At 40.2% G+C, this 13,196-nt stretch overlaps 1 protein-coding gene across 1 annotated transcript in view; it reads left to right on the forward strand.

Annotated features, from left to right (window-relative positions):
• The first annotated feature begins 10,081 nt into the window (after positions 1-10,081).
• The window catches only part of commd10 (COMM domain containing 10), a 57,777-nt gene continuing 54,662 nt past the window's right edge, over positions 10,082-13,196 (forward strand). Inside the window, exons 1-3 of the mRNA XM_061071512.1 lie at positions 10,082-10,169; positions 11,899-11,989; positions 12,853-12,963. Of these exons, the coding sequence (XP_060927495.1) occupies positions 10,141-10,169; positions 11,899-11,989; positions 12,853-12,963 (231 nt within the window). The 5' untranslated portion in view covers positions 10,082-10,140. The remainder of the gene's footprint in view (positions 10,170-11,898; positions 11,990-12,852; positions 12,964-13,196) is intronic.

Genomic DNA, 13,196 nt, shown 5'->3' on the forward strand with positions numbered 1-13,196 from the left:
TGAGTCCAGTATCAAACAGATTTACCGTTGGAACCGAACATTCCCAGTACAAACACAAGCATATAAAAATAATTATCTTCAATTGTATAGATTGGGGACATCGCAGCTGTCTCTGAATTTAACAATCCTGCTGTATGACATTTACCGCCATTCATGTCAACGAGGGCTCGTCCGTCACCGCTGCTTCACTGTCAGTGTGTGTGAGTGTAATGCTGCGTTCCAGACGACTCGTATGTCAGATATTCTGACCTGAAATTGCTCAGTGCCGACTTCATTTCAAACGTAAACAAACATGTCTGACCATGAGAAGCTCATTCATTTGTCTCGTGATGCGACAATTCAACTGTAGCCAGTGCAGCCTCCGTTCGTACAGAAACAAAAAGGAGGAGGGCGACGACGCCATTATCTCTTTATTAGACTTTTATTCTCAGAAACACATTCAATACATAAAGGAGAACACACACTGTCATTGAATCTCACTGACCAATAAACCACTGTTTTAAAACAAACATATTTAATCATATGAACTAGTTAAGAACACACATTCATACTGTGCTAGGAACACACTTTAACCTTAAAATGACATGAAGGACATAATGAAAAATGTATAAATTATGTAGGAATCAGTAGAAACAAGACATATAAAAACAAATCTTTCTTGTTATTGAATGAGTTATATTTTATAACTCGTGGTGGAGGGTCGTAGTGGAGGGTCGTCACAATAGGGACATAAAAACTGTTAGTATATTTAAAACAGTGAACTATGAATATGTATAATATGAATATGTGCTGATAAATCCTGATAAATCTTTTGTTGCAAAGCTTGCAACTGAATCACTTCTCTCTTTTATGAATTCTCACGTCTCGTACAATAGGACTGAATTTTAAGTCCTTTACCACACTCAGATCAACTAAATGGTTTCTCTCCTGTAGGAATCCTCACATGTCTATTTAGATTGCCCCTTAGGTTAAATCTTTTACCACACTCAGAGCAACTAAACGGTGTCTCTCCTGTATGACTCATCATATGTGTATTTAGATTGCCCCTTTGGTTAAATCTTTTACCACACTCAGAGCAACTAAATGGTTTCTCTCCTGTATGAGTCATCATATGTGTATTTAGAGTGGCCCTTTGGTTAAATCTTTTACCACACACAAAGCATCTAAACTGTTTCTCTGCCGTATGAATCCTCATATGTTTATTTAGACTGCCACTTTGGTTAAATCTTTTACCACACTCAGAGCAACTAAACGGTTTCTCTCCTGTATGAAGCCTCATGTGTGTATTTAGATGGCCCCTGTGGTTAAATCTATTACCACACTCAGAGCAACTAAACGATTTTTTTCCTGTCTTAAATCCAATATCACTTAGAGGCTGTTTGTTATTTCTTGTATTTAAACCAGTCTGATGTTCCCTGGTCTCCATCCAATCATCCTCACTGTCTGCAGTCTCAGAAGAGTCTTCAGTCTTGTCCTCAGGACCTGGCTGTAAATGTCCATCAGGACCTGAGTTCCTGGCTGGTTCTGGTCCTCCACAGTCCGCTCTGGTCTCCTTCGTCTCACTCGGATGAAGCTTTGACGATTTAAGTTTCTCTTCATCTTCTTCACTCTTCACAGCGACAGGAGTCAATGTGAACTTGATATCAGCCTCCTCCAGTCCTTGAAGCTGCTGTCCGTCTTGACTTGTCCACGGTTCCTCCTGTACCTCTTTAATGTGGGGGGGCTCTGGGTCCTCCTGGTCCACAAGGGGGCTCCACTGCTGCTGCTCAGGGGGAACCTCTTCTTTATTCACCATCAGTTGCTGGACCTTTGCATGACACACTGAAACACAAATACACACGTTTATCATTTCAGAGTTTCCTGAAGTGTTTTGAAAAACTGTCGTTTAATGTCGACAGTTTTTTGATGTTGAGCTTGGTTACAGTCGGTGTTACATCGTAAAGGAAGCGGCATAAAACAAAGGGTTTCTGGTCAAACAGTTTTTCATTTTTTAGGCCAAATGAACCAATTAGGTCACTAACAGAGGAGAACAGGGTGAGGGGAAGTTAGTTAGTTGGTTAAGCTGCTTTCAGACCTGTGGGTAAAACTCAGAGAAATGTGTCCAGACTTCCTGTTTCAGACATGAGCAACACAGCAGCAGGTTTTCTGCACAGACTCGTTCACAACAGCATCAAATCCTTCTCATTCTTCAGGGGAGAGCTGGAGCGGCAGACAGAGACAGAAAGTGACGTATTAACTTGGCTGCTCGAGCTGATGCTAGCTAACGTTAGCCTGTAAGCGGTTCCTCTAGGGCAGGGGTCACTAACTGGCAGACCGCGGTCCGGGTCCGGACCCAGAAGCCGTCCCATACGGACCCGGACCTACAGCCAAAACAGAAGGCGCTTCTGTTTTTTAACCGGCGCAGCTTTTGTAGTCATTACGGTAGTGGTTTAGCGGAGCTTCCGTTTTTTCTAACAGGCGCAGCTTTTGTAGTTATTACGGTACAGGTTTAGCGGATGAGGAAGCGCATTGACCAATTGCATGCGAGTAAAGCCATCCCATGTGATACTACTCAGCCAATCAAGTCTGTGCATTCACGGCGGTAAACATTGTGACGTTGCCGACAGATGACAGAGTTAGAGGCAAGTTAGACACGAAAAGACGGTAGAAAGAAAAGGAAAGATAGCGGTACAGGTAGAGAGAAACAGAGGAATGAGCCGGAGAAAAGGAGAGAAGCAGGAGTGAAACTGAGGAAAGGAAAGACACAGGAGTGAGACGGAGAAAAGGAAAGAAGCAGGAGTGAGACGGAGAAAAGGAGAGAAGCAGGAATGAGACGGAGAAAAGGAAAGAAAAAGGAGTGAGCCGGAAAGAAGGAGAGAAACAGGAGTGAGCCGGAGAAAACGTAAGATACCCATGTCGCTCTCCAAAAAAAGAAAAGTGGACAGCGAAAATAGAGCATTCCATCCGGAATGGACAGACTCATTTCTGTTCATTCTTCCCACTGGGAGCACTAAACCAGTGTGTCTCATATGTTCAGAGACTGTGGCACTTATTAAAAGTGCCAATGTGAAACGCCATTATGAGACAAAACATAAAGGTTTTGAACAAACATACCCACCTAAATCTGAAGTGAGATCACAGAAAATAAGTGGTCTCAGAGCCCAGTATGACCAGTCCACCAGGATCCTGAGCCACTCATTCACTGCCCAACAACGTGCTCATGAGAGTTTCCCCAGAGTTGCTTGGATTTTTGGTCAACACAAAAAGCCATTTACTGATGGAGGGGTTATCAAAGAATGCATGAGTGCAGTTGCCGAAACACTTTTTGACGGAAAATAAAAACAAGAGGTTGGTGATAAAATAAAGCAAATACCCATGTCAGCATCATCTGCCACAAAGAGAAGTGAACTATTAACTGAGGATGTGCTAACTCAGCTAGATGAAGCCATGAAGAAGGCACCGTGTGTGGGCTTAGCCGTGGATGAGTCCATTGACGTGTGTGACAGTGCTCAGCTGTTGGTATATGTCAGGTTTTTCAGCACCGACCAGAAAGCGTTCTGTGAAGACCTGTTAGGTGTCACTCCCCTTCAGACCAGTACAAGAGGTGAAGACACCTACCTGGCTGTTAAGGAAATGTTAAAAAAGAGAGGGATACATCCAAAACAAGTGGTTTCAATAACCACAGATGGAGCCCCTGCAATGATAGGGAGAGAGAAAGGAGCTGTAGCAAGACTGAAAGAGGACAATCCTGAGCTCATAGCTTACCATTGTATCATTCATCAATCTGTCCTCTGTGCCTCCCTGTCAGATGAGCATGCTGAGGTGATGAACACAATGATGAAAATGATCAATTTTCTCAGGGCATCCTCTTCCTACCAGCATCGCATGCTAAGGGAATTCCTCAGAGAAGTTGATGCAGACGCTGATGATCTTTTGCTGCACAACAATGTGAGATGGCTCAGTAAAGGCAGGGTGTTAGAGCGCTTTTGGTCCATCAGAAGGGAAGTTGCAGCTTTCTTGGCAGAGCTAATAAGTCAGAAGGCAACACAGTTTTCTCTCTTTTTAGAAAATGAGAAACAGATGGATAATGTGGCCTTTTTGGTTGATATCACTTCGCATCTGAAGGAACTGAATTTGAGGCTACAGGGCAAGGACAATTCAATTTGTGAACTGATGACAGCTGTCCGCTCCTTTCAGAGGAAACTTGAGGTGTTCAAGGAAGACCTGCAGGGAGACTGTGCACACTACCCAGCAGTGCAGGAACAGGTTCAGGGACAGAGAGATGTGTCTGCGTTTGTTGGCTTTATTGATAAGCTGACTTCAGCAACCGTTTTGACAGCTTCAGCTTTGGACAGCCGCTCACCATGTTCATTCAGAACCAATTTCTCATCACAGATGTCAGGGGGTTCTCAAAGGAAGTCACAAAGCACTTTAAATGGGTAAACACTGGGCCTCTCCAGATGCAATTGGTTGATCTCCAAGCAGATGTGGCCCTGAAAGAGCAGTTTGCAAGAACTGACCCTTCCACTTTCTGGCTCCAAATGGTCTCAGAGACAGCTTTCTCAGCTCTGAGGAAAGTAGCCCTGCACATCTTGACCATGTTTGGCTCAACATACAACTGCGAGGCAGCTTTCTCCACAATGAACATTATCAAAACTAAATATCGTTCAAGGCTCACTAATGAGCACCTCCACATGTGTATGAGAATGGCCCTGACTCCATTCCGGCCAAGATTTAAAATCCTGGCAGGACAAGCTAGAGCTCAATTCTCTCACTGAGCAAAAAAGTGGGGGAGTGGGATATAGTAAGAGGGGAAGTCAGTCATTCTAAAACGGTTCAATTGTTATCATCAATGAAATTGGTTGAGACTGTTAAGTCAAGTTGTGAAATAGAAAAAGGGAAATTCAAGCTTTTGCTTCCTTTATTTTATTTTTCTGAAGTTAAGCACTTTATCTGCACATTTCTTATTTCTTATTTATTTCTTATTTATTTTGAAATGCAGTCCTACTTTTATTTAGTTAATGATATATTCCTGCAATCATACATATATGTTCAGTTCTATGTTACGTGATAATAAATATTGTCAAAAGTTTTTGAATCGTACTGAATTCATTTGATTTGACAGTCAGGTATTGAGTACATGCAGTTGCTGATACAACTACTAGGCTACTTAAATATATATCACACTAAATAGTTAGAAATTATGATCTTCCGGACCTTTGCTTCAAGAAATTTTCTCAAACTGGACCTCTTTAAATTTTAGTTGAATACCCCTGCTCTAGGGACTGACCTGCTCTGTGCAGCCGGACTTCGGGCTGCATCACGGCATCGAGCAGCCTCCTCTGGCGGCAGATCTCCCGCTCGGACCGCTCCACTCGGTCCTCGTACTCTGCCACGGTTTCCTCGAGCCCCGGGAGGATCTCCTCCCCGGCCGCCGTGAGCTGCTCGGTTAGCATCGCTCTCAGCTCCGGGACTTGAGCCTTTCCTCCTCCTTTCTCCACCTGCAGCAGGAAGTCTTCAGCGGCAGCGCTGATCCGCTCATGTACCAACACCCGCAGCAGCTGCACGGCGGACATGTCCCTCCTTTCTGAGAGCCAGCGGCAGGAAACCAGAGACTCCGAGCCAGCAGCGACCCCTGTTGGACTGGAGGACGAAGAGGAAACGCAAGTACTTATTAATTACATGTACTTGTTAAACAAGTACTAAAGTATAAGCAACAAAATAAACTTAACCAATGGTGCAAGAAGAATTTGGATTATTCTCTGAGGTAAAAGTACCAAGACAGTAAAGTAATATTCCATTACAAGTAAAAGAACTAAGACAGTAAAGTAGAAATACTCAATTAAATCAATAATTAAATTTCTAGGACTGGAAAGCAGCACTGAACAGGCCCGAGCACATGCATTTTGAAGAGTGGCATGCGTTTTGCGGACTAGGGCAAGGATAAACGCTTCCCTTCCTGCGTCCGTCACGTGATGTCGATTCTTGCCTGCTAGTTGCTCATGTGCAATTGACAGTAAAAACGATCAATTGCACATCACACTGTGAAAACTTTAAGTAAATTGAATGATAGTTGTAAAACAAAGCTTATTTTCTGTTGCCAGTAGGTGGCGCCATCAGTATTATTACATACAGACTAATAGATATGTTCAAATAGGGGCTCTGATGCAGCGTGAGCAATTTTGTGTCTATTGGACAATGTTACAACAACTTCATTTTCACACTGATCAGTAGGTGGCGCTATGACCCTGAGGAAATAGACACATAGAGCTGTTCAGGCTTGGACTATGATCATGAGAGAGAGAGAGAGAGAGAGAGAGAGAGAGAGAGAGAGAGAGAGAGAGAGAGAGGTCACTTTTGCAAGACATAAAGATTCCTTTGATCTATGACCACTGACACTGGAGGAGTGGAGTTGTTTGTTTACGGCTCAGCATCAAGGATTCATGGTCCATGTCCGCGATACAGAACAATGTGTTTTGATGTCGTGTAATCAAACTTTGACGCCACGCCACGGTCACACCGTGTGACGTTAAATCGATCTTTGAGTTAGTTTGTATCTCTATCTTGTTGTGAGGACACTCATCTCAATTTGAAGTTGATCTGATGTAAGCCCTGGTACAAGTACCTCAAAGTAAAAATGTGTAATATGGCCAAAATTGCCACTTAATGCAAAATAGCAGGCTTCCTGTTGCTTTTTTCAAATTGCACCTCAGACCTTTTTGTTTGTCTGGTCATGATACATTTTCACCACTTTCCAATTTTCTGCGAATTTTGGTAAGAATTTGAGCATGTCAAAGCCCTCAAAAACCCAATTCATTTGCCTGAAAAAAAATAAATCCTTACAATTTCACTCTCACTGTCTCCCACTGTTCGGTGCTCGGGCCCTAATAAGCTCATATTTAGGGCTCGAGCACTGACAGGCACTGACAGACAGTGAGGCCCTATTGAAATTGTAAGGATTATTATTATTGAGGCAAATTAATTGGCTTTTTGAGGGATTTGACATGCTCAAATTCTTATCAAAATTTGAGCATGTTAAAGCCCTCAAAAAGATAATTAATTTGCCTGAATAATAACAATCCTTACATTTTTTATTTACCTCCTGCGCAGAAGTGGACGCCGCACAATTACGTTTAATTTATTTCATTATGTATTTGAAACATAAACTTTCACAAAACGTGAAAGCAGCATGTCACATATTGTCCCTGGAGACACAAGATCTTGTTGAACAAAACTATGTGTTGGTGTGTGTGTGTGTGTAACCGGTCTCTCCTTGGTGTAATAAACTCTGCATTGTGTGTTAATTTAGACGACCAGAACTTGCTTTTTGTACAGGACTTTTATATCTTGCTCTCAGCCAGCTGTTCAGAATTTCAGCAAAACAGAGCACATCCTGCTCTCAGCTGTCGGCGTGATCGTTTGTCCCAAATATGAGAAGAATCGGTCTGGTCTAATTCAAGTATTTATTTAGAAGCAATGAAACCATAACAGGCATAGCTATGGGAATTCATGCCCAGCCTCTGCTAAATCAGTTATAGTTAATATAGTTAATAATTATAACAGTAGGTATAATGTGATAGGTTAAAATAATGGAGGGGTGTCACGCAAATCAATTTGGTTCAACCTTGTTTGTCCACAGGCGTAGTCCCACGCCTCTTGTCACTGGAATCCAGTAGGTTACAAGGAGCTGCTCCCAGTCAAGCTCCTACTCTGATAGTTGCTGGGCAACTCTCCCTTCTCTGACAGTTCGATGTTGTGTTTCATAAACTGGCCTTGACTCGGCTAATGTATTCTGGGTCAGCTTTGTTTGTTCATTGGAGTGAAGAATATGGTGTTCCTCCTCTATCGGCTGTCTGCTATGTTTGTGTAAACAATCGGATCCTCTTAAACCAAAACAACGTCATTCTGTCTGTTCCCCAGAGCTTATCAGACCTTTTATCAAGCCAGGTGTGAGACTGACCAGCGTTGAGACGCACACACATTTCGAGCTCATTTCAAGATTAAACACTAGGAAGAAAAAGGTTATTATTAATAGTTTGTGTGAAGGCCGTATATCTGGCCCAAACTGCTCCTGCCCCCACCCTCCTTTCATTTGTTTAGAGTTCTGTTTCCATAAACATCTTCACTCACACACACCCCCAGAGAAGCTAAGATTTAAAATCCCCACACAGCCAGCTCCAGAACATTCTCAATAGAATCACACATCATTCACATTTTAACAACAGTATAAATATAATAACAAGAGTCCTATACAACAAAACATACCTGTTCAGAATTTCAGCAAAACAGAGCACATCGTTGGTCACCTGCCTAAAGTAAAAAAATACAAGATTCAACAGGGATTCTTTAAGACACACAATGGCGAACACCAACGTGCACAGAAAAAACCTGGATGCTGAAACAATCAGAACTATCTGACAAATGAAAATGAACCATAAAAACGAATGAAGCGACTCGACTACTATAATCTTATAATACACATGAAACATTCTAAACAACTTACAGATAACTTAAACCAAGAATTTTACACAAAAGTGTCGCGCTGTACAACATACGTACCGCTCTCAGCCAGCTCCACAACATTCTGGTGAGAGCCGAGAAAGATAAATACAATGCCCACCCGCGACCAATAGAGGGCGCCAAACACATATCAAACACTCAATGCAATAATCAATGATAAACAAAAGCAGAGGGACTTTTGGTGGAAGGCAATATTACTTTTAATACCTGCTACATGTGGCAGTGAGTCATTTAGGTTGTGAAACAAAACAAATGGAGGATTTGAAGATTCAAAATGTTTATTTGTTCTATACAGGAAACATTACCCTACACTTTGCTAATTTCAGTAACAACAGGAAACATGTAGTCAATGCTTCTGGTCAGTTACTGATATAAAAAATTGTTATCAGTGGGTAATTTCACATTGAAGCTGTTGAAAACATGTTCTGTAAATATTGATATTCATGAATGAAATAAGAAACACCGAAGGCCTGTGCAAATTGGTGTGACCTGTTCATTTTAAAATCAGAGTTGATAGTGTTCCATCATTATTAGCCAGCAAGCCATTACTGGCAAAGCTAGTTCATATTAACGCCTTACGAGGCATTTCATACTAACATGACATTTCCACAGACAGTGATGCGTACGACACATTTAATGACTGTACTGTTGATACACGAAGTGGCCATCTTGGAAGTATAATGTGTCATAATGTCATAGATGCTATTTAAAGGATATGTTTTTTAATTGTTGATAATCATATAAAAAAAGGACACATTCAAATAAAAAATTAATCTATCAATCTGTCTTAATATCCATCTATCTATGTCTGTCTGTGTGTCTGTCTGTGTGTCTGTCTATCTATCTATCTATCTAACTTCTATCTATCTATCATCTATCTATCTATCTATCTATCTATCTATCTATCTATCTATCTATCTATCTATCTATCTATCTATCTATCTATCTATCTATCTATCTATCTATCTATCTATCTATCTATCTATCTATCTATCTATCTATCTATCTATCTATCTATCTATCTATCTATCTATCTATCTATCTATCTATCTATCTATCTATCTATCTATCTATCTCTCTCTCTCTCTCTCTCTCTCTCTCTCTCTATCTATCTATCTATCTATCTATCTATCTATCTATCTATCTATCTATCTATCTATCTATCTATCTATCTATCTATCTATCTATCTATCTATCTATCTATCTATCTATCTATCTATCTATCTATCTATCTATCTATCTATCTATCTATCTATCTATCTATCTATCTATCTATCTATCTATCTATCTATCTATCTATCTATCTATCTACCTATCTATCTACCTATCTATCTATCTCTGTGTCTGTGTCTGTGTCTGTGTCTGTGTCTGTGTCTGTGTCTGTCTGTCTGTCTGTCTTGTTTGTCTGTCTGTCTATATCTGTCTGTTTTTCTGTCTGTCCCATAGCATGTGTAGGTCTATCCTCTCGTGACTTTGCGCGTACGTTCTAAAGTTTGTCCAAATCCTGTTCCGTACTGACTTCTGTAATTCCCTCTGATCCTTCGCCGCGCAGCTCTGACGGTCATGTGACTGGTGACGTCAGACCAGGAAGTGGGGAGCTGCTGCTGCTGCTGACGCTCTTCATCTCTGCCACAGACGAACATGACTTCCATCATTAAAGAAACACGAAGGTGGGAATCTTTTCTTCTCGGCTCGTATTTAAACTCAGGGACAGCCATGTTGAATCCGCCTGCAGAGACACGTCCTGGAAGTTAGAGGTGTTGCGGCAGAGAGGAGATTTAGCGGAATGCCTGTTACTGGTGTCATTGATAAACTGTGTTGTTATTAATGTCTCTCACACAAGATTTCCTCCACGACATCCAGGGACAGATTCACAACACGTGTGTGTAGGCAGACAGGAGACATGTATCTGTACGTTACCACTGGGGTCACACACTTATATATTATACAGTCAACAAAGCTCAGTCTACAAGAAATCACCCATTCCATCCGCAGTGAACCTCCTGGACCACTAGATGTAGACACAGCAGGCTCACTTGTTCTATCTATCTATCTATCTATCTATCTATCTATCTATCTATCTATCTATCTATCTATCTATCTATCTATCTATCTATCTATCTATCTATCTATCTATCTATCTATCTATCTATCTATCTATCTATCTATCTATCTATCTATCTAATAATTCTTTGTTCTGTACACGTACATGTCAAGGAAAATACGAATAAAATCAAAAGCAAACACGGTTCGATTTCAAGTTCTCAAGTGTATTTTGCTGAAATATGTCATAATCTATATCGTAATCAATAATTTGCTTCCAGAAAATAGAGCTATGATTAAAAACTAAACTAAAATCACAATTCCCCTAAATCCATACTATCAAGTGTAGATATGTTTATGTCAGAGCAGCAAATAAGGTAGATTTTATTATAGAATCTACTGATATAAAAGATATTGAGTTTACAATTGCAGAAAGTATTATATCCTCACATTGGCGACTGGAACCAGAGTTGTAAAGTTAGTGTTAAAGATGAATCAATGATCGCAAATAGCTTTCTGTTTATTGACTTATTGATCAATAGACTAAACATTTTTTACTGCTGTGTGTTTATGTTAAACTATTTTTTTTAATGATGGAAATAATATTACAATGATTACCTGAATCTGGATTAAAAGTTAAGAATCCTTTTCCATTAAAGGGGGTAAAGAAATACAAAGTCTGAAATGTAAAAAAACTTTTTTTTCCCCGAATGCATTTTAACTTAGAGATATTACTGCACTGTAGGTATCAATGCCCATATTGACAGTTACCGAAACAGATGTTTGTAAAGTCTATTTACTTTGCAGTAGCACGTTTGTGTTCAATGTAAATTACCTCATTTTAGTATTTACACCTTTTCAGATGACCTTATTTACTCTGTGCTGCGTATTACAGATAGAAAACACTTCTGCTGTTTGTTGCTGCTGTTTGTTGGCGCTGCATTATATAGTTCGTGTTTGTTGTCAATGTATAGACGTACCTTTGAATCCTCTGACAGTGACACATCTTTCATCTTTCACACGAGCAGTAAACTGATTCTGTTTCTTAACTAAAATATCTCAGTGCTCTCTACTCAGCTGTCATTAGCAAACAAAATCCCCCACACTGACTGACTTGCAATAATAAGCTAGAAACCTTCATCAGGCAGATGAAGATACCTTCAGTTGACAGACCTTCATCTGCCTGAAGGTCTATCATCCAAACGCTGCAATTAAACGTATTATTGCAAGTTAGACAGTTCGGATCCATTTATCCTCGTCCTACACATCTGTCTCATGAAATAGACGTGTGAAGTGTTCTTCTGTTCTTCTTCTGCACCGCTGCCATTAACACTCACCGCTCCTCTTTCCACACAGCATAAAAGAAGCGGTGACTTTCATCAACGCGATTGATGTGAACAAGTTCTCCAGGCTGATCTCTCGCATCATACAGAAGCTCCATCTGAAGGTACTGAGGCCGCACGGTGTTCTCTGCGCCAAAGACAAGAGGCTTTTCAGGTTTTTTGCAGCAAAGCTGTGGTGCCAGGCGGAGCGGGGCATGAATAACGACTCGCTGGAGCATCAGGGGGGCTCGGCTCTAATTAAAACACGCACATGGCTGACACTGTTGATCATTCTGTTTTTTTTCACAAGACTGCCGGCTGTCAAAAGCTGTCAGTCATTAATTTCAAAGAACACTTTGTCCTTTGTTTTTTTTTTTCGCTAAAAGAAAGTAATATTCTTTTGTTTAATAAAAATATAAAGTATACTCAACGCTTTGACATTTGTCATATCTGTAAAAAACATAGGTGCAACTGCAAACATTAATGATGACTGTTCCGCATGATAGCTCACCATGGCTGATATCTGCAGGAGCCTTAACAGCACTGAATTAAGATTTTAAAAGATAATACAATAACATGCAAAACTACATTTAGATGGATTTAGATTTGATATTTTATTTGCTGTTATGAACTCATCATTTATTGTCCATCATTAATAATAGAGCCTAAAGATGTATCTCAAGATATTTCATAATTTTCTGAATTCATTTACATTGTCATTGAAAAATAAATAGTGGGTCAATATTAGCATTTGTATTCTGTAACTACATGCTCGGTATTTTTTAACCTAATTATTGACTATAATCAGTAACTATGAAAGTCATTTATACATTGAAATCCCCTTAAGTTGTTGACTCCTGACCTACATTCTAAGTTGGTGTCAGATTTGTGTTTATATTGTCGGAAAGCAGCTTTTCCTTTATGGTTCAGTTCTTGAAAATGTTGACCGTTCAGGAATCTTTTCAGTAAATTATTTTTTTCTTCATAGGGAGAGAAGACGTTCAGTGAAGAGGAGGAGCAAAAACTTCAGGCTGCTCTCTCATTGGATAAACAGGCTCTAAATCTAGTCCTGGAAACCGCTGCCTTCATACTCGAGCAGGTGAGTGGAGGTCGTTGACAATCTGTCCTTAACAATCCTTATCACATTATTAGATGACAGGGTTTTTGTTTATAATTTGATTGAAATTATCATTTCATGTATTGTTTGTTATTGTTTATGTTAATTTAAGGGGTTAAATATTAGATCTGACTGTGGAGGCCATGTAAAAAAATTGTTACACATACATTGGAAAAGTGTCTCTAATTTTGGTTCCTGTTATTGTGGATCACATT

This window comes from Limanda limanda, chromosome 5, assembly GCF_963576545.1.
Source record: "Limanda limanda chromosome 5, fLimLim1.1, whole genome shotgun sequence".
NCBI classification, from domain to species: Eukaryota; Metazoa; Chordata; class Actinopteri; order Pleuronectiformes; family Pleuronectidae; genus Limanda; species Limanda limanda.